General features: G+C 50.2%; 1 protein-coding gene across 2 annotated transcripts; it reads right to left on the bottom strand.

Moving 5' to 3' along the window:
- Positions 1-809: 809 nt before the first annotated feature.
- NPTX2 (neuronal pentraxin 2) lies at positions 810-21,470 on the bottom strand. 2 transcript variants are annotated; one of them, XM_055292361.2, is made up of 5 exons: positions 20,851-21,470; positions 18,885-19,101; positions 13,538-13,782; positions 11,382-11,561; positions 810-926 (listed from the first exon to the last, which is right to left on the bottom strand). In XM_055292361.2, the coding sequence occupies exons 1-5, from the start codon at positions 21,274-21,276 to the stop codon at positions 882-884; spliced, it is 1,113 nt and encodes a 370-aa protein (XP_055148336.1). In that variant the 5' UTR covers positions 21,277-21,470; the 3' UTR covers positions 810-881. The 2 variants fall into 2 exon arrangements, with proteins under 2 accessions (XP_055148336.1, XP_055148335.1); XM_055292360.2 differs by lacking the exon at positions 810-926 and adding an exon at positions 8,801-10,253 and having other exon boundaries at positions 20,851-21,464.
- Positions 21,471-21,772: the final 302 nt, after the last annotated feature.

The raw sequence follows: 21,772 nt of genomic DNA, 5'->3' as shown, positions 1-21,772 counted from the left end.
TTCTCAAAGAGGCCTCCTCCATTGCTCTAACTTAAATTGTGAACCCTGACAAACACATTTCCATTCCCCCTTTCCCAGAGAACTTGTCATCTTCTAACAAATTATATAATTTACTTACTCATCTGTCTAGTAGTTATCATCATTTCCTTCCTCTGGAATGTTAGATCCACAAGGTGAGGAGTCTTTTTCTTTTTCGTTCATTGATTTCAACAAAGTACCCAGCAAAGTACCTGGTATAAAATAGGCATTAACTAAATATTTCTTAAATATTGGTCATTGGTACACAAATACTCATTTATGATTATTCTTTCAACTGTGCATATGCATATACTTTGTTGTATCTATGATGTCTCATAATAAAATATACTTTAAAGATGATAAATAGGTGTGATATTTCTTTCAAGATCTGAGTCTTGAGCTGAGACACAGACTCTCCAAAATCTATGCTGCCCTCTTAAGCACAGAAAGCCAGGGTTGACCATATTATTCCCGAAGGGCATAATCACTTGTGTATGATGATGAGTGACAAGGAAATGTCAACCCGCCTCCCAGCTGTAGTCTTCTGTGATTTATCTCTGCTTGAACAGGGTTTTAAAATGTGCCTGTGAATATTTGCACTGACAACTACAGAGAGCAGAATTGCTTTGTAGAGAAAAGTAAAACAACTTGGTAAATTTGTCTTGTGCTTCTTTGAGAAAACAATGGGAAACTTGCCGTTCGTCAAGGCCAAAGTCATATAACCCAGCGTGCACAATCCCAGCCTTGACAAGCTTCTTACCATGTTGAAATTTCCAGGAACAATCAAACTGCTTCTGTGTGTCTGCTGAATACCAACCCCTTACAGAGTCATCCGGCTGCTCTGTGAGCCACCAAGGCTGAGGTCAACAACTCTTCTTGACTGGTTCGGTGTGTAGCTGAAGGTAGAGCTATGGATGATTAAAGAAGTCACTATGGAAACTGCCCCTCCCTCAGCCTTAGCCAGGTGAAGGCTTTCTGATATAGCAACTTGCTTAATTGGCTCCACTCTCTCTCTCATACTAGACTGTGAAGTGAAGACCAGGTCTCACTCACGTAGACACTACACACAGTAGGATAATGCATGTTGAGTTAAATTGGCGTATGCATGAATATGCTTCCTACCAGTGAGGAGTCAATGGTCTAAGTAAGGATGAACATGTCTGTTTCTGTACATTTACTTTCAAACAGTAGTGAGGCTGGGAGTACCTAGAGGCAAGGACTATGTTTTTAATCCAATTTTCAAAAATTTATCTTTTATTTGTTTTAGACACAGAGTCTTGCTCTGTTATCCAGGCTGGAGTGCAGTGGTGTAATCACAGCTCACTGCAGCCTTGACCTCCTGGGTCAAGTGATCCTCCTGCCTCAGCCTCCTGAGTAGCTGGGACTACAGGCACGCATCACCATGCCTAGCTAATTTTTGTAGAGACAGGGTCTTGAAATGTTGCCCAGGCTGGTCTTGAACTCCTGGCCTCAAGAGAGTCTCCTGCCTTGCCCTCCCAAAGCACTGGGATTATAGATGTGAGTCACTATGCCCAGCCTAACCCATTTTTTATCTCCAGCCCTGACGTCTTCCCAAATCCAATTACCCACTTGACAGTTAGACTAAAATATGTTCTCACACTTAAGTCCAAAACAGAACTCTTTATTTTCCCCCACCCCAAAACCTGCTTTTTGCCCCCACTCCAACTCCCCATCAGTAAATGGCATCTACCCACGTGGTCCAAAACCTCATTTTAAAAAATGAGACTGTGTCCAGTGGCCCATGACTGTAATCCTAGTGCTTTGGGAGGCCCAGGCAGGAAGATAATTTGAGGTCGGAAGTTCGAGACCAGCCTGGACAACAGGGAGAGACCTGTCTCTGCAAAAAATTGTAAAAATTAGCCAGGAATGGTGGCGCACATGTGTAGTCCCAGCTACTCAGGAGGTTGAGGTGGAAGGATCCCTTGAGCCCAGGAATTCGAGGCTGCAGTGAGCTTTGATCATATCATTGCACTACAGCCTGGGTATCAAAATGAGAGTCTGTCTTTAAAAACAAACAACAACAACAAAACCTGAGATATAATTTACACGCCATCAAGTTCACCTTACTTTTAAAATGTGTAATTCAGTGGCTTTCAGAATATTCACACCACTCTGGGCCTGTCCCCTAACTACCATAAAAAACCCAAACCAGACTTCTTTTCCTGCTCTCTCAAGCCATTTTTGGACCTTCCTGGGACCCACCTGTTCTATTCAGAAACCCTCATTACGTGGGGGGTGTATTAGTCGGGGTTCTCTAGAGGAACAGGACTCATAGGATAGAAGGGGAGTTTCTTAAGGAGTATTGACTCACACAATCACAAGAAGTCCCACTGTAGGCTGCCTGCAAACTGAGGAACAAGGAAGCCAGTCTGAGTCCCAAAACCTCAAAAGTAGGGAAACTGGCAGTGCAGCTTTTAGTCTGTGGCCAAAGAATCAAGAGCCCCTGGCAAACCACTGGTGTAGATCCAAGAGTCCAAAAGCTGGAGAACTTGGAGTCTGATGTTCAAGGGCAGGAAGCAGCCGGCACGGGAGAAAGATGGAGGCCAGTAGACTCAGGCAGTCTATCCTTCTGTGTTCTTCTGCCTGCTTTTATTCTAGCTGTGCTGGCAGCTGATTAGATAGTGTCCACCCAGAATGAGAGTGGGTCTGCCCCTCCCAGTTCACTGACTTAAATGTTAATCTTCTTTGGCAACACCCGCACAGACAAACCCAGGAACAATACTTTGCATCCTTCAATCCAATCAAGTTGACACTCAATATTAACCATCACAGTGAATAATCAGCTTTTTCACACTCCCTTGGTGTGTGTATATGTGCGGTCATCAGACTCAACATCTGAACACATTTTTTTTATCCACTGAGTGTTCACAGCAGCAGTCTTTTTTTTTCTTTTTTCTTTTTTTTTTTTGAGACAGAGTCTTATTCTGTCACCCAGGCTGGAGTGCAGTGGTGCAATCTCGGCTCACCACAACCTTCACCTCCCGGGTTCAAGCAATTATCATGCCACAGCCTCCCCAGTAGCTGGAATTACAGGCGCGTGCCACCACGCCTGGCTAATTTTTGTATTTTTTAGTACAGATGGGGTTTCACTGTGTTGGTCAGGCTGCACACCAGCAGTCTTAACAATATTAAGTCTTCCAATAAACAAACATGGATAACTTTTCATTTATTTAGGCCTTTAATTCTTTTTAATAATGCTTTATGGCTTTCAGAGTACAAATCTTTCCCTGATTTTATTAAATCTATTCCTGGCTGGGTGTGGTGGCTCATTCCTGTAATCCTAGCACTTTGGGAGGCCGAGGCAGGAGGATTGCTGGAACCCAGGAGTTCAAGACCAGCCTGGGAAACATAGCAAGACTCCATCTCTACAAAAAAAAATTTAAAAGTTAGCCAGGCACGGTAGTGCAAACCTGTAGTCGCAGCTACTCAGGAGGCTGAGGCAGGAGGATTGCTTGAGCCCAAGAGGTCGAGGCTTCAGTGAGCTATGATCACACCACTGCACTCCAGCCTGGGCAACAGAGTGAGATCCTGCCTCAAATATAAATAAATAAATAAATAAATAAATAAATAAATAAATAAATAAATGCATTCCTAGGTATTTGAATTTTTGACACTGTTGCAAATAGAAATGCTTTCTTAAGTTAATTTTAGATTGTTCATTGATCATGTATACAGGAGAAATACAGTAGATTTTTGGCATATTGCCCTTATTTTCTGCATCCTTGATAAACTTGTTTATTAGCTCTAGTGAGTTTTTTTGTGGAGTCCTTATGATCTTATAAAGAAGATAGTTTTACTTCCTTTACTTTTATATGACAAGAAGATTGTTTTACTTCTTCCTTACAATCTAGGTGCATTTTATTTTATTTTCTTGCCTAAGTTCCTTGACTAAAACCTCCAATGCAGTAATAAATAGAGGTGATGAGAATAGAAATATCTGGCTTATTCCTGTTTTTTTTTTTTTTTTTTTTTTTGAGATGGAGTCTTACTCTGTTGCCCAGGTTGGAGTGCAGTGGCGTAATCTTGGCTCACTGCTATCTCCACCTCCTGGGTTCAAATGATCCTCCTGTCTCAGCCTCCCAAGTAGCTGGGATTATAGACATGCACCACCACGCCAAGCTAATTTTTGTATTTTTAGTAGAGATGGGGTTTTGCCATGTTGGCCAGGCTGGTCTTGAACTCCCAACCTCTAGTGATTCGCCCACCTTGGCCTCCCAAAGTGCTGGGATTACAGGCATGGACCACCACGCCCGGCCAGGTTGTGTCTTTTTTCTTGGTCAGTCTAGCCAAAAGTTTGCCAATTTTGTTAAATGTCTTCAAAGAACCAGTTTTCAGTTTTGGTGTTTTCCTCTATTGTTTTTCTATTTTCTATTTGATTTACCTCTACTCTAATCTTTATTATTCTCTTCCTTCTGCTAGCATTGGGTTTAGTTTGTTCTTTTTCTAGTTCTTTACGTTCTAAATTTAGGCTGCTGATTTGAGATCTTTCTTTTTTTTAATGTAAGCATTTATAGCTATACATTTCCCTCTTAGCACTGCTTTTGCTATGTTCCATAAGTTTTGGTATGTCATGTTTTCATTTTCATTTCTCTCCAAGTTTTCTGATTTCCCTTGTGATTTCTTCTTTGACCCATTGGTTATTTAAGAGTTTGTTGTTTAAAGCCAGATGTGGTGGCTTCTGCCTGTAATACCAGCACTTTGGGAGGCCGAGGTGGGCGGACCACCTGAGGTCAGGAGTTGGAGACCAGCTTGGCAAAAGTGGTGAAACCCTGTTCTGCCTTTTAATTGGAGTGTTTAATACCTTTACATTTAATGTGATTACTGATAAAAGTAGGGTCTATATCTGCCATTTTGCTATTTTTTATTTGTCTAATTAATGTGTTTTGTGTTCCCTTATTCTCCATTACTGTCTTCTTTCATGTTAAATGAACATTTTATGGTGTAGTATTTTAATTCCCTTGTTGTTTCTTTTAATACATTCTTTCAAGTTCTTTTCTTAGTGGTTGCCTGAGGTACAATTAACAACTTAATTTATAATGATTGAATCTAGATTAACACCAACTTCATTATAACAGTAACAAAAAAATTTGTTTTTACATAGCTCCATCCCCTCTCCACTTTTTTGTTGTTATTGTTGTACAAATTGCGTCTTTATACATTTATGCCCATCAATGCAAATTTATAATTATTGCTTTATGAAGTTGTCTTTTCTTTCTTTTTTTTTTTTGAGTTGGAATCTCGCTCTGTCATCCAGGCCGGAGTGCAGCGGCGCAATCTCAGCTCACTGCAACCTCTGCCTCCCAGGCTCAACCAATTCTCCTGCCTCAGCCTCCCAAGTAGCTGGGATTACAGGTGTGTGCCACCACACCTGGCTAATTTTTGTATTTTTTAGTAGAGACAGGGTTTCCCCATGTTGGTCAGGCTGGTGTTGAATTCCTAACCTCGTGATCTGTCCACCTCGGCCTCCCAAATTGTTGGGATTACAGGCGTGAGCCACCGCGCCCAGCCTACAGTTGTCTTTTAAATCAGATAAAAGAAGGAAAGAGTTATAAACAAAAAAATACACTTACACTTTTATAATTACATATATAGCTACCTCTAACAGTGCTCTTTATTTTTTCAAGTAGATTTGAGTTACTGTCTAGTATCTTTTCACTTTGGCCTAAAGGACTCCCATTGGTATTTTTTTGTAGAGCGGATCTACTAGTGTTAAATTGTCAGTTTTTGTTTATTTGGAATATCTTAATTTTGCCTTCATTTTTGAAGGATAGCTTTGTCAGATATAGGATTCTCGGTTGACAGTCTTTTTCTTTCAGCACTTTGAATGTGTCATCCCTCTGCCTTCTGGCATCCATAGATTCTGATGAGAATTCAGCTATAAATTTTATTGAGGATTCCTTGTACATCTCGAATCTCTTCTCTCTTGCTGCTTTCAAAATTGTCTGTCTTTACTTCATTTTCAACAGTTTATGATATTTCTAGGTGTGAATCTCTCTGTTTATCCTACTTGGAGTTTAGGTTTTTAAAAATTGTATTTTATTTCTCTCCCCAAATTCCAAATATCAGCAAGTCAGGATGACTACTTCTAAGTATATCCTAAATCCTTCCACTTTTTTCTGTCTCCTCTGCTACTTCCCTAATCCAAGCCATCATGACCTCTTACCTGGAGTAGTAACCTCCTCACGAGTCTCTCTACTTCCCTTTACAATGCTCTGCAGTTTATTCTCCATCCACCAGGAAGAGTAGTGGGCTTACAATATTAATCACATTATCACACTCCTCTCCTTAAAACCTCCAGGCTTCCCATTTCATTGAGATCTCAACACAGGCTCTTTGTCATCTGACCCTACAATCTCTTCATCCTATCCACTCCTCCCCTCTCCTGTGAATGCAGCCAACCTGGCTATTTCTTCTCTTGAACACCCAAGCTCAGCTCTACCTTAGGGCCTTCATACTTCCTGTTCCCTCTGTCTGTGAGGTTCCACCCAAGATTGGTTCCCTCTCTTCATTTAGGTCCCAGCTTAAAGGTGACCCCAGAAAGTAGTTCCCCAGTTACTCCCTATCACATCACCAGCATTTTTCTTGTTTATATATTTGCCTTCTATCTACACTTCCCACTGAAATTCAGCTCCATTTAAAAGGAGAACTTTGCAATGTTGCTCACCATTGCATCTCGAGTGCCTGGAATGGTTGCTGACACAAAGTAGGTGCCCCAGATATTTGTTGATAGAATAAATGATAACATCTGTGCTCAAAAGAAGTCGTCTTTTCTTTCTGAGAGCTTCCGTATAAGGAGAGCTGATGTCAAAGCCCCCAGAGGCTGGGCAGGATCTTGGTCTGCCTTTCCTATTGGTGGAGACCTGGTCCCAGGCTGCCTTTATTTAGCTGCATTTTATTACTTTTCAATTCATTAATCATTGATCATTTGGCTACAGTTTCCATGACAACCCTTAAGCAACCTGAATATTCCATCATCCAGGACAATCTCTACCCCACCCTTCTTGGAGAACCCAGTTTGCTCTCAGTATTTTTCCAGCCTTGTACAAAGGATAAGAGTCTTCAGGCTGGGCGCGGTGGCTCATGCCTGTAATCCTAGCACTTTGGGAGGCCGAGGCAGGCAGATCACGAAGTCAGGAGATCGAGACCATCCTGGCTAACATGGTGAAACCCCATCTCTACTAAAAATACAAAAAATTAGCTGGGCGTGGTGGTGGGCGCCTGTAGTCCCAGCTACTCGGGAGGCTGAGGCAGGAGAATGGCGTGAACCTGGGAGGTGGAGGTTGCAGTGAGCTGAGATCGTGCCACTGCACTCCAGCCTGGGCGACAGAACAAGACTCCGTCTCAAAAAAAAAAGTCTTGAGTGGGGGAAACTGAGGCCACAGGTCTCCTTCACATGGGAGGATCAAGGCATAAGGAACTTGCTGGATTGCATAAATGATTCTTGTTTCTGCTTGTATGTCAGGAGGACCAAACTGCCAACAGGAGGACCGGTGTGTGGCTATGATGTGGACAGGTGGTTCTCTCATCTTCGGGTCAGATCAGCAAGGAGCATTTTGATCCCATGTTGTGGGCTCAAAGCTCTTCCAGTTGCAGGGAGGAAGTTATCTGGCTCAGCAGGGTTTCCAAAGCCCTGATGCAAAGCGATGCTCTTGGGGGAGGCAGTGCCTGGGAAACAAGTTGGGCCAGCTCAGCGCCTGGCATGCATACGAAATGAGGAAACTCCTCAGCACCTTTCAAGGGGGAGATCTGAGTAGCTGGTGTTTCCAGCATGAAGGAGATTCAAAACAAACTGCTCTCCACCTGGTCTCAGCACTTTGAGTTTCAAAGGTCCCCAAGCAGGATATCTGGCCTCATTTCATGTTCTACCCAACACCAGTGGTATTCAGTTCTTGCCAAGTTATACTTCACAACATCAAAAATGGACTCCAGGAACCTCTGTGACCTGCCGGTCTTGGTTTTAGAGGTTATGGCTTCCATTTCAGCCTTGGTATCAAGTATGTCTGGCATACGGTGTCAGTTGGCTCCAAGATTAGGCTCTGCTCCGCTATTATAACAGAAATTGACATTGCTACTTGGAAAAGGGACAAAGTTACATTCTGCAGCTACCAAGACAGAGTAAAGCTACAAAAGTGGAAAGAGGTGGTGGTGGGCAGTGGGTGGGATCTAATGCTTGTGGAGGGGGAAAGACCATCAACACACCAGCCAGGGTCAGGTGAGCACAGAGAGGTGGATCTGGGAGGACACAATGGCACTGGGCCCCTTGGAGTGAGCAGTGGAAGGGACAGAGCCCTCAGAGCCACAGGACGGCTTTGAGCCCAGCTCCATCCTCTAACGGCTGCATGATCCCAAAATAGCTTTAATTGTTGTGTATTCACCTGTAAAATGGGATTAGCTCATTCAGGGAGGATTCAATGAGATGATGTCTAAGAACACCAACACAGAGTAGATGCTAAGCAGGTACCACACCTGGAAGGCAGCCGCAGGTCTTCTAGCTAAGCTGGCTCTCCTGGTTGAGAAGACAGGGGTGGGCTGGGGACAAGGAGCCTGGGCAGAGCCTGCCAGGCACCCACAGCCTGAGCCAGGCATTGAAATAGGAAGGATGGACAGCTGGACCACACCCTCCTCTAACCATCCTCAGTGCCCCCAAACCCACCAGATGCAGGCTGCAGCAAACCAGAGACATCATCCTTCTGCCAGAAGTTGCAAAGCCCTACCCCTTCCCACCTTCAGCCCCAGAACATGAGGAAGACAAACACAGAAGCATCTTTCAGTGCACTTTAATCGAAATTCCATCATCAGAAGAGTTCTCGTAGCATACAATGTCAGGATGGGCATGTCGACTTGGTCCTACAAATGGAATATCCACAGATTTGCACTTCAAACATGTATGAAAAATAAAATATATAATATTTAGCTTTATAAATTTCCCCACTTTGTCACTTTATCTTTAAAATAAATTACTACTCCCATCCAATACAGTGAGTAGCTTGAAGTCACTCAGCCAATCTCCAGCCAAATGATCTCTGTTTTCTTGAGGAGTTCTGTAGGGAAATACTTGATGAAGACAGACCAGTGCTTACAGGAATCAACATGAATTTAAAACGAGCACACTCTTCACAGTGGGGCGGAACATCAGAAAATGGGAGCCTTCTTCTAATGGCTGTTCTTTTCTGTTGAGGAAAAAAAAAAACAAATCCTCCAAACCACACCGGATGGTTGTAAAAAGCTGCAACGGAACCTTTGGCACCAGATGAGAAGAGAGGCCTTTTAATGCCATAGCTAGTGATGATTCAGTCAAAGCATCAGTCTAAGGAAGAGATGACGGGGGAAGGGGCCGGAGATCACAGCCCGTCTCCTTTCTGAGCCCCCCCGATGCCCCCTTTCTGGAGACAGACAGCCCCTCTACTCTGGGGAAGGCAGAGCTTTGTCTGGGCAGGCTGGGCATTCTTCAGACGGGAAGATTCACAATGTATAGAACACAAAGGGAGAGGCCCTTTTGCAGATTGGGGGGTAGCCGCTTGCTGCCAGCTTAGTCACCAGAGGGGACGCACTCAATGCACAAGGGACACGGCCACTCCAGCGGGACGGCTGCATAGCCATGAAAGGGGACAGACAGAAGGGGTGCACGGGACACCAAGGAACTGGAAGGCGGCAGGACTCAGGCTGCGATAGCATTTACAGGGGCTCTGAAGAGGGGCTGCTGGACCTGCCTCCACTTGCAGCAGGAAGGCAGATATCCATCCACTCATGTCTTGAGGGCATCTTCCCAGGGGACCCTGGCACTACTTCAAACAGCAACAGAATCTTGGTAGGGAACAAATAAGCCAGTGACAGACACTGCCCCAGCCCTGGTCTTAGAGATTCCTGGGGAATGAGCTCTGGGGACCCTGAGCCCAGACTGACAAGAGTTTAAGTCGGGGAGTCAATGGCCCTGAACTTCCATGGCAACAGCCTGATCCCGGCCTCCTGGACAGAGGAGAAGGCGGCTACAAGTCAAGGAGACGCTCCTCGCACGTCTCCACGGGCCACTTGGAGGCCCCTCCGAACACATCGACGTTATTGTCCACCCACGGGATGATGTTGCCCGGCATGTTTGTGGAGCAGTTGGCGATGTTGACAATTTCTTGTGCGCGAAGGACGCGGTCCCATATGTTGAACTGGCTGAGCTCCCCGACAAACGCCTGAGTGGCATCAAACCTACCCCCCACGGTGTCCTGGGGAATGGGAACAAGAGAGCTGCATCAGGGCGGGTTCACAAGTCCCCCTGCACACGGGCTGCAGACAGGAGATTTGGGCATTTTTCTGATGTCCCCCAGCTCTGACCAACACTACCTGTTTCTGCAGGTTCTGAAGCTCCCAGGCATGTCAGAACTGGGAAGTGGCATTGCTCAAATCTCCCCATTTTATATAGGGGAAACTGAGGCTGGTAAGGGAAGACACTGCTCAAAGTCCCAAGGCCAGGATCAGAGCCAGGTCTCATGACTCCCAGCCCCTCCCAGCAGAGATGTAGTAGGGGAAATTGAGGGAGGAGTGGGCCAAGAAGGAACCAGACTCAAAGCCCCCCAGTGCACCTGGCGTCTACTCCCCACTGTCCATCATCAAAAACCCAAACACAGACTGAAATGCCAACGCTTATCTGTCCTAGACCAGACAGCCAGCTTAGCCATTCCCTCCCCTAGATGGTAAGTTTCTTGAGGGCACTTTGAGGTGCCACCCTTTCATCCCTGTCTCCCCCACGGGCTGAGCACCCACTATGGATTACCTAAGTGCCCCTTGCTGGGTATCAGGGTTGAGACCCTGAGCAGGGGGCTCCTGGAAGACACCAGCCCCACAATCCTGAGTCGGTACCATGAGCACCCCAGGAGAGTCCCTCACACAGCCTCCTCCCAGACGGAAGCTGGAGCCTGTGACACGAGATGACCCATGACCGCAGGGACACTCACACCCCTCTGTGCCAGGTTCTATTTGGAATCTGTTTGAACCACACCCAGCTGGTCCCTGCCATGCAGGCCATGTCCCCACACCCAACCTCTAACCACAGGACAGCAAGGGCCAGGCTGCGGGGGTTCTTGCTCCCCCAACCTGGCTGTCAGGACACTGTGGCCAGGTCTGAAGGGCCAACAGCTGGGGCCGGGAGCAGGAACAGCTGCAGGTCTGGCCTGGTACTGCTCGGTTGGCCCCTCCTTGCACCATCCCTGGAAGGGCACACAGCCACCCTGCGCCCATCCTGCACCCACCTGCGCCCTCCTGCACCCACCCTGTGCCCACCCACACCCACCCTGCACCCGCCCTGTGCCCACCTGCACCCACCCTGTGCCCACCTGCACCTGCCCTGCACCCACCTGCTCTTGCCCAAGGATCAGCACACCCCCGGGCTTGATGGGGTGCCAGGGGGCCAGGTTCTCCCCAGTGCCCAGCTTCTCTCCGTCCTGGAATGCCTCCCACATGCCATCCCGTGTCGTCCAGGTGACACAGATGTGGTGCCACTTGCCATCACTGACAAACAGGGGCAGCTGTGCAACCTGTGAGCAGCAATGTGCAGGTAAGGACCTGCTGGGCCCATGCCCTCAGGGTCCCCCAGGGCAGGAAGGACACCCCCCAGTCCCCCTGGGCCACACTGCTCCTCCTGTCACCTGGGGTCATGTGTGGAGAACATGAAAGGGGGCAGCCTCGGTGGAAACCCTGACCCCAGAGCAGCCCTCACATTAATGGGACACCCTTGGTGCCTGAGGACCGAGCAGATGTGAGGGTCAACACCCCCACGCTGGCCCTGAGCTCTCCATGCCAGAGAACCTCGGGAAGTCAGGGCTCTATGGGGCCAGTCTCCTTGGAAAACAGACCAGAGATCCTCATTCCTCACGCCAAGTCCCAAACCTCCGTGGTGGCACGCAGGGATCTGTCCGTGTGCTGGGGGTGTGCCCTGTCCTCCCTGCACAGCGGCACGTGTGTATCTGTGTGAGCAGGGAGCTCACAGACAGCATGAGGAACTGGGGGGAGGACGCTGCCACTGGCCGGGTCCCTGGCGGTCCTGCAAGCACTTTCCATGCAGGCTTGCCTGTGAACCACTTCGTTGTTGCTGCTGGTCTCCTAGCAACCTGAAGCCTCCCTCCCAGGAATTCGATGTTTACAAGCCATCCAAACCCGGAGGTCAACAAGGCTGTCAGCCCCACTGTGTCCTAGGGTATTATTTAGAACAATTAACCCCTGGCTCAGGCAAGGGGGTCTATCTAGGAGAAGCCCAGCAGGCTGATGCAACAGCATTTTCTAAATTTCGACAGACTCCACCCAGGGCAGTTCAGTGAGGACAAACAGAGTAAGGGACTGAACTGCCCCCGCCTCCACCAGGGGTGGCCCGGGTGGCAGGGAGTTTGTGTAGCCACTCGAATGCCCAAATCAGGCCAGGTTCTGAGAAAGCTCTTTTTGTTATATGGAGTCTGCCGTTAGAATGAAAGTTTGGAAGCAGGGCTGTGAGAGGTCCCCAGGAGGCCCAAAGTGGGCTTTTTTTTTGAGACAGGGTATTGCTCTGTCACCCAGGTTGGAGTACAGTGGTGCGATCATAGTTCATTGCAGCCTTGACATCCTAGGCTCAAAGCCGTCTTCCTGCCTCAGCCTCCCAAGTAGCTGGAACTACAGGTGCACACCACCATACCTAGCTAACTTCTTAATTTTTCGTAGAGAAGGGGTCTTGCTATGTTGCCCAGGCTGCTCTTGAACTCCTGGGCTCAAGCGATCCTCCTGCCTTGGCCTCCCAACACGCTGGGATTACAGGCATGAGCTACCATGCCCAGCCCTTGGAGCAGATCTCTTGAGAAGACCACTCCTGAATGCCAAAACCAAGCAGTCTATTAAGAAGGGGCATTTGCTCTGGAAAAGGCAAGACTATGGGTGTACATAACGGGTCAGCAATGGCCATGGGCTGGAGCTGGGCTCAGAGTTAACTATGAAGGGGTATGAGGGGGTTTTGGGGGGCGATGGAACTGTTTTATATTTTTTCATCGTGGTGGTGGTTACACAATTGTGTGCATTTGTTAAAACTTCCTGAATTGTACATTAAAATGGGTACATTTTGCTGTATGTAAATTATATCTCTAGAAACCTGACCCCCACGAAAATATGCTCTTGAGTCTCTTACACTGAGACACACACACCCCCTTAATCAGTGTGGCCCTGGGGAACAGCCCTCACTGACCGGCCTGAGGTCCTCTCTCAATCCAGGCTGCACACGGAGACCTGCTCCTTCTGCCCTTCCACAGCCTAGGTGCCTGGACCTTCTGCAGCTTCGTGGTTGGACTCACAGCTCGGCCCCTCCCCGCCCCGCCCCTGCGAGCCACCCGGCATGTGCAAAGCTATCCCCACCTCGAGGAGAACAGCCCTGCAGTCCCATGTCTGGGACCCTGCTGTGTGGCCCAAGGAGGGCGAGGACGGCTGGGGTGGGGGCTGCAGCTCCCTCCACCACATGATGGGTTCCGGGGGGGGTGGCAGTGCAGGTGGGCCTCACCTTGTCGTTGATGAGCAGCTCAATGGGGTTGTTGCCCCACTCGATCAGCACGATCTCGTTGGCCTGCCCCGGCACCGCATAGGAGAAGGGGGTGCCAATGCCGGGCGAGGCGCTGGACCGCAGCCACAGGCAGATGGTGAAGGCGTACAGCTCGGGCAGCGTCTTCTTGATCTTGCCGTATAGGTAATTTGTGCGGAGCGGGAGGGACACCTTGAACGCATCTGGTGACTTAAAGGCGCTGTTGCCTGGGGGTGGGGAAGAAGAGAGGCCAGCAGCGTGTTAGGCAACCCCCACCACCCACCAGCACGGCCCAGAGCCATGTCTTGCTAGACCCACAAGAAGGTCCCTCACACAGCCTTGATGGACCCTCCAGCAAGCAACCAAAGACCGCTCCACACCAGCCACTGATAAAAGGCTGAAGTCTGGCAGGATTCAGGACACAAGATGGAGTCCTTGTCCTTAGGGTGCTTACATTCGGGCAGGGAAGGTGACATGAAACCAGCAGCAGGTACGTGAGGGAAGTCCAGGCAGTGGATCCTGCTAAGATGGGGAGTGGCCGGGGGAGGGAAGGCAGAGGATGCAGGGAAGGCCTGGAAAGACCTGCGGAAGAGAACCCCAGACACAGGTGACAGCAAGTACAGGGCCCCAAGGACGCCCAGGAAAGGAAGGAAAAGGAAGATTTTGTGGGCACTGTGTGGGGCATGTTAGAGAATTTAGCTCCATCTTTTAGGACAGGAAAAGAGGCCTCTTGAAATCTAGAAGAAAAAAAGTTCTTGGATGGGTGCAGTGGCTCACACCTATAATACCAGCATTTTGGGAGGCCAAGGCAGGAGGATTGCTTGAGGCCAAGAGTTCAAGACCAGCCTGTACAACATAGCAAGACCCTGTCTCTACAAAAAATTTAAAAAATTAGCCAAGTGCAGTGGCTCATGCCTGTAATCCCAGTGTTTTGGGAGGCTGACGTGGGAGGACTGCTTGAGCCCAGGAGTTCAAGAACAGCCTGGGCAACACGGCAAGACTTCATCTCTACAAAAAACATAAAAATTAGCTGGGCAGGGTGGCACACACCTGTGGTTCCACCTACTCGGGAGGCTGAGGTGGATCGCTTGAGCCCAGGAGGTCCAGGCTGCAGTGAGCTATGATTGCATCACTGCACTCCCACCTGGGTGACAGAGGCTCTGTCTCAAAAAAAAAGAAAGAAAAAGAAAAGAAAAGAAAAAGCTCTGGTTCCTTCTAGTTAATATTCTCTTTTCACAAGTCATATTAGATGACTAGAAAGCTTGAGGAAGGAGCAGAAGAAAGGTAGATTTAATTTTCTTGTGTTAAGCCAGAAACTGCTTCCTTAGCCACGTCTTACAACTTCAGATTATTTCCTTGAAATCTTGGCAGGATCTAGGAACCCTGGAGACTTGGGCTTAGAAGAAGGAAGTCTTACAGGGACCCAGGCACCCAATAAACACTTGTCAAGTGCGTGAGTCTGTGTCACTCCTCACATGAAAGAATTACCACTGCCGAGGCAAAGCAGTCAGGCTCCCGGGTCTTGACTCCATAATTTAACTCAGAAGTGGCTTTTTGGTCTAAATCCCTGATGAAAAGCACTTTGCTCTTTTCCTCCTCAAGAGAAGATTGAGTTTATTGATCATTTCCTATAGTCAGGAGCCAGTGGGAGGCAGGGGAACCGCAGGTGTCTCTCCTCATTTAGGGAACACACCTGGCCAGAGCCTTGGCCCTTCCAGACCTTCCTGGAATTGGTGAGAATCCATTGGCCACCCCTATGTCATCGGCGCTTCTAAAATCCTTGAAAACAAACTCTAGAATGGGTTTACATAATTTCCAATGCAGCCTTGGTTGAAGTTCAAAATTAAGTAAACCACAGCAGCAGCCCTTGTCCAGGCATCACGGATTCCAAAGTTTGCAGGACACCATTGGATTGTGCCAGCTGTCATGGCAAAGGCGGCCCTCTTATTTGAGAACCAGACCCTGCCATTAAAGGAATCTAAACACCCTTCACTCATTCAACAAGTGTTGGTTAAGCATCCACAAGGGCTCAGACAGTCTCTGGGGCCATCAGAGACAGGTGGGCTCTCTGGAGCTAGAACTGCCTGTGTCACTGTGGAGTTAAATCAGTCCCTTCTGCAGAACACGAGCCAGAACAGATAACACCACAATCCCCCGAACCCATTTTCCCTCAGAGCAAATAATACATACGAAAGGCTCTTGGGGGCCGCAGTTCACATCTATCTAACGAGGATTTCTGCAAAGGGGCACAGAAGAACCCCCTATCCCCTTTCTAACCTCTCTGGAACAGGCAGTGTGTACATTCTAGAATCTGGGCTTCACATGTTGCATGTACTCATATCTGCCAATGGTGGCCTCCTGATTGCTCCTGACCTCCGAAGGATGGGCACCTCTTGATGCCACTGCAGAGCTGCTGGGCACCTGGCGAGGGCTAGGAAGACCTGTTCCCCCAAGAAGTCAAGGGGCCAGGCCAGAGTGAAGGCTGGGACTAGTCCCTCATTAGGCTGAAAAGCAAAACTGAGAGAGAGAACCAGAATGTCCCTACTCCCCCATTTTTGCAGGTTGCATAGTTGAGGCTCAGAGGCTCAGCGAAGTGAGGTGACGTATCCAAGGTCACACAGCTAGTGAATGACAGGCCAGGGGCCAGAAGTCCCTCTTTCCACGACACGTAGCCACTCGCACTTAATCTTCAAGTGGCAAATGACCATGTCCTTAATGAAGGCATCATTGTCTAATAAAGAGAAATGGCTGCTATACTTGTGGGAGGGCAGCCTTGCCAATCTGATATGACTCCGTGTGGGTAATATTGTTAGCTTGGTGACAACAGATAGGTTTAATTAGAGCTGGGAGAGCCGAAGGGCAGAGGAGGGGGCCTGTACCCTGAGAGCCAGTGCCTTTTATTTAAATAAAACAGCTTGGCAGTTTGGAGGAAACTTGGTTAAAACCAATTAAGGAATTAAAAGGCCTGACCAATAATAAATCAGACACTGCAAGTGGCGGAGAGACTCAGCAGGGGGTGGGCAGCTTGGGGCTGGAAGAGAAGCAGCTTTGGTTTTCTCAACAGCAACGTTTATTTCAACACTGAGCCGGGCGGTGCCTGGACAGCTGGCCTGGACTCTGGAGGCCCTTGCAGAGGAGCAGGTCTCGCAGCAAAGAAAAGCAAGCAACCCTGGGCCCCGGGCAGCAGGGACGTCCATATGCCAAGGGTCAGGCACTTGCTGGGGGCTCCAAGGAGCCTCCGACCCAGCAGGGCTGGGGCCCACACACCACTCCAGGCTGCAGCCTCCATCACTCCTCTGGGGCCCCACCAACTTCACTCCCAGCTCTGCAATCTGCTGGCGACATGAATGCAGGCATCACTTTAGCTCTCTGACTTGAGTCCCTCGTCTGAACTAATCCCTACCTTGCAAGGTCGTGGCAGGGGTTACAGAATGCCAAGTATGGAACTCACAGCCGAGCATCTGGTCCCTAAGGGGTGGAGGGTGATGGACCAAAGGCCAGAGTCCCCCCACCAAGGCCCCCTGCCTGTCATGAGGTTAAAGTCTAGCTACTCTGGGTTCCGCTGGATGTGTCTAAGAAACTTGGCATCATTTCCAATCATAGTACATTTGGAGGGCTAGGTGTTTACACATCTCTCTACAATTGTCACAAACAGGACAGATATAAACTCAGAACTGCCCAGAAGACAAACTGATCTGCAAATGATCACTTTCCTTAAAGCACATCCCAGAGCTGAGTTGGTGGAGCTCACGAAAGGATTCTAGAGTTCCCACAGTGGGATGAAGAGAGGCTGAGCTGCCTCTCTGGGGTGCATAAATGGTCAGCAAGGGTCTTTGACCTTGTAGAGGTGAGCTTCCCCTCTGTGCCAGAGGAGCTCTGAGGGCTTTCTGGGAAACTAAAGGGTCAATAGTCAGGCTGGTGGGGTCTGAGTCCTGACTGTTTCTTTCTGGCAGGTAATGGACAGGCTGGGGATGAAAGGGACAGTCACAAAGTGGCAGCTTCTGGGTGGCCAAAGCAATGATGATGGCTTACCTTAGGAGTAAGCCCAGTGAAATGACATTGGCCTTGAGTGAGAGAAAGAGAAGGGAAGAGGTGCAGGTTGATGTGACTGTCACTGTTTGCCAGCTAGTGGCCCAGGCCCCACTTCGGGCCCCTCTCCCCAAAAGATACATGCCCCACTGGGAATGGGGTCTTTTTCTCCTCTATGAAATGGGCATACCAGGAGTCTGAGCTCCTGCCTGGCACGACTGAGGCTCTGGCTCGCTATTCTGCTATTTACCCACCTCCTCGTGCCAACTTGGCCACTGTGCAGAGGGAGGTTTACAGCCACCAAGGTCTCTCACAGAGCCCTCCTCTTGTTCCACAGCTCCCCTTTCGAGAGGCAAACTGCCTTCAGTGTGCCAGCTCCATAGCCCTCAGTGTCCCGAGGATCCACTGTGGCTCAGGCTGGGTCCACAGAGCCACGCTCACCTGTGCCTAGATGCTCCCTCCTCCTGTCATGGGAGGAGGGCCACAGCGACGGCTGCTTTACCTTCAGGGATGGCTCCTGAGGCCACCCAGCAACAGAGAGCAGACAGAGAGGAAGATTTCTTGGAAACTCAAGAATCTAACAGGTAAGCCATACTCACCTTTTTCTGAGAAGGGCAAAGAAGAAAGGATGGGTTTTTCTGTAGGAAGAGACTAGGAAAGGGATGAAAGAGACCCATGGCTTGTGGATGCTGGCTGTAAAATGGAACAGTAACACCAGCCCCTTCTCCATCTGCCCCACCTCGGCCAAAGTCATTGGATGTTCTGCTATTGGGCATCCTCCTATCGATGCATGGAATGGAGTCATGGGGAAGTGGCTTCATCAGGTTAGTGCATCTGGGAAAATTCCAGTCTTATAAACACCCACTACGGGCAAACCTACAACTTCACAGCCAAGCCACCCAGTGGTTTGGGGGTTGATGATGCAATCTGAATTATCCCCTGATCCCTCCCTCTCTGTCTCCTGTGAGAGAAACTTACTCACCACAGTGTGAACAGAGAAGAGAAAGATACACAGAATCCGCTGCCAGGACTAGTTAAGAAAAGACTGAAACGCCCCTGTGGTTGCTTATCGAAGCTGGTCCTGGACACATTCACTCTTCCCTGGATAATGCCAGTGGGGCTGGGGGCTGGTAGCTGGCAGCTCATTTCTGAGATGACCATGCTCAGTCACCTCTATTATTTGCTCACACACCCGGGAACCAGGCCCATGTGGTGTCACAATCCCTGCTGTCCATCAACCGGAATCACAAGTGGTGAAAATCAGGCCACTCCCAGACAGAGAAACAGGCCAGGCACACACCTCGCTCCAGCTCGGTGACCCTCTGCAGCAGCGCGTTCAGGGTGCTCTCGGTCTTCTGCCGGTGAGCCGAGGTCTCATTGTGCAGCAGGGACTTCTCGTCCTCCAGCTCTGCCACCTTGCGCAGAAGCTGCCTCTCCAGCTCCCCCAGCCGCCGCTGGAGCACCTCGCGGAAGTCGCCGGGCAGCCCAGCATTGGACACGTTTGCTCTGAGCTGGTGCTTTCAGCCACCGGGGAGGAGGGAGGGGCACAGAAAGAGTTAAAAAGAAATTGTGAAATGTGGCTGTGATGGCCCCACCACACAGGGAGAAGCTTCCAAAACGCAAGCACTGAATCCTGAATCGTGCCACTGGCAGGCAGGGGAGCATCTCACTGATGCTTTTTTGGTGTGGAAAAGATTTCAAAGTCAGATAAGAATTACTTTGCTGCAATATTTGAAACTTGTGAATCTCATTTTCCCTTCTCAAAAAGCCGTTTTTCTCCTCTTACTAAAAAGTCAACATTCTAACCAACACCTCGAATTCTATGTTGGGTAGAGACCAAAACTCAGCTCTAGGATTTTTTTCTTTTGTAAGAGTAAATCGATGGTTACACAAAGCCAAGGAGCTTTCACCCAGAAATGAAAACAGCTCCCAAGTTCCGGTCTGGCACCAAGGTAAATAACTATGCATGCAGAGATGTTTCTGGAAAATGACAGATCTAAAACGCTGCTATTCTGAACTCCAGCAATCTTTGTTTTTAATGCTGTTTCTAAATCCTCACTTCCTATTTCTCTTTCTCCTCTACCATCATGTGGTTCTGGAGGCTGTGGCAGGCTGCCTACCCACGAGTTCATGGCAAGCTATTTACCTTTCTCCACAAAGTGTTCCAAATTGTGAAATGCACATAATGGGACCTGCCTCGTGCCATTCATTGTTCCAAGGATTAAAAAATTAAATAATGTGCCTGACTCATATTTAGTGCTCCAGAAATGTTAGCTGTTAGCAATCACAATGAATCAGGGGATATACAGATGCTAGAAATACTGTATTCAGCCCTCACGCCAAAAGAAACCCTAGAGTCATTTTTGCAATAATTACCACCCGTAATTTAAACCTAGTTTTGCTGAGAAGTATTTTCACAAAGGCTATTAACAGCAATGTCCACACTTCTTAAAAAGGGTGGAGCCTAAAGATGAAAAATAATTGAATATTTTTCTCTCAAAGTTCCAAACTGCACGCATCTTCAGAGATAGAGACGAGACGGAGGCGGGAGGGGGGGGGAGGGAGGGGGGAGGGAGTGGGAGAGAGAGACAGAGAGAAGGGAATAAGGTCTCCTCCCCTGAAGCAATCCTGAAGAGCACCTTAAAATGGTTCAACTTGCAGACATGGGAGTCTTTGAAGTTAACCAGAGGTTGTCCCTCTAATGCGCGCTCTGGGGTCGCCGGTGACCCCCCCTGCGCTCGCCTCCCTGCAACCTCCGCCCCCAGACTTCCGCCCCCTCTAGTTCAGCCTGACCTGATTTAAAGAAAGAAACGCCAGATGCCTGGGGCAGCTGACCTCCCGCGGCAGCCTCGCAGCAACCCGCACGGCCTGCGGGAGCGCATCCCGGCTCGCGGAGATTTGCAGATTTGCGAGAGGATAGAGGCTATCGCGTCCTCGGGTATTTGGCGCCCGCGGCTTGGCCGTCTGGGTTCGCTAGCCCCGACCTCGGGAAGTGCTCGGCGGATCCCGCGGGCAGTCCCGACGCGCGGGGGTGGAAGTTAAACGTTTCCTTCCAGCAAGAGCAGCGGTGTGGGAAGGGATACCACGCAGGGGAGTTCCCGAGCAGGATCTAGATCCTCGCCTTTCACCCTCAAGTCCAGCTCACCCCCACGGACGATCACACCCTCCCCAGGGCCAGGCCCCCTTTCACCAACCTCCCGAGTCTTCCGCCCCCGACTCGGGAGCGTCCCCATTCCAGGTCCCCCGCGCTCCCCGCGGGCCGCTACCTCGAGGCTCTCCAGGCGGTCCTTGAGGGTCTGCAGCGAGCGGCTGAGCTGCTCCACGACGTGGCCGGGGTCCCGCGGCAGGTCGCCCATGGTGTCCTTGCCCGTGGGCCCCGCGCCGCGCGCCTTGCCGCCCGCCAGCCCCTCGCAGCGCGCTAGCTTGCCCGTGAGCTCGCGGATGGCCTCGCGCTGCGCGCCCAGCGTCTCCTTCTGCTGCACGACGGTCTCGCGCAGCTGCAGCACCGCGGCCCGCAGCTCCTCCTCGGGACTCAGCGCGCCGCCCTGTATGGGCATCGCGGGCAGCGGGCAGCCGGCGTGCACCGCCTCCGGGGGCAGTGCAGTGCACACGAAGCGGCTACCGGGCGCCGGGCTGTCCTGGGCCCCGGCGGCCACGGCGAGCGCCACGCTGGCGGCCAGCAGCGCCAGCATCCCGACGCCGCTGCCGCGCTCAGCTCCACATGGGCGAGCGGGCGCCGTCGGGGCGCTCCGCGAGAGGCGCCTTCGCTGCTAGCAGTAGCCGCGCTGTGGTCTGGAGGGTCGCGTGCACCGAAGGGCAGACGTCTCCTGCAGCCTCACAGCCGCACCCTCAGCGTTGCTCGGCGCTCTGGGCCTGCCGTCTCCGCGCGCCCTTTCTTAAGCTGAGGGGCGAACGGGGCCGGCGCGTGGGGCGCACGCCACGAGCTCTGATTGGTTTGTCCGGGTGCGCGTCACGCAGTGGGCGGGGCGGGGCGGGGCGGGGGCGTTTTCCGTTGCGCGCCTGGCGGCCGGGCGGGCGCGTGGGCCGGAGCCTGAGGCGAGAGCGCGAGGTCCCGGGCCCTGCCTCAGGAAAGGAGGCCTGAGGTGGAAAACGACATTGGGGCTCTCGAGAGCCTCGGCCGGCCGTGCCCAGGCGCCCCTCGAACCCACCCGAGGACGCGGGCGTCAC

This window comes from Symphalangus syndactylus, chromosome 9, assembly GCF_028878055.3.
Source record: "Symphalangus syndactylus isolate Jambi chromosome 9, NHGRI_mSymSyn1-v2.1_pri, whole genome shotgun sequence".
Classification (NCBI taxonomy): Eukaryota; Metazoa; Chordata; class Mammalia; order Primates; family Hylobatidae; genus Symphalangus; species Symphalangus syndactylus.
Note: the sequence above shows the minus strand (reverse complement) of the source record. Positions and strands in the feature narration are given on the sequence as shown.

What these genes read in the sequence shown, in the direction of transcription:
- NPTX2 (XM_055292360.2), bottom strand. Translation starts at nt 21,276, where the DNA reads ATGCTGGCGCTGCTGGCCGCCAGCGTGGCGCTCGCCGTGGCCGCCGGG. An exon ending in GGTCACCGAGCTGGAGCGAG is followed by an intron (nt 13,783 to 18,884) that starts GTGTGTGCCTGG and finishes CCCCACCCCCAG; the next exon opens with GCAACAGCGCCTTTAAGTCA. An exon ending in AGCTGCTCATCAACGACAAG is followed by an intron (nt 11,562 to 13,537) that starts GTGAGGCCCACC and finishes TGCTGCTCACAG; the next exon opens with GTTGCACAGCTGCCCCTGTT.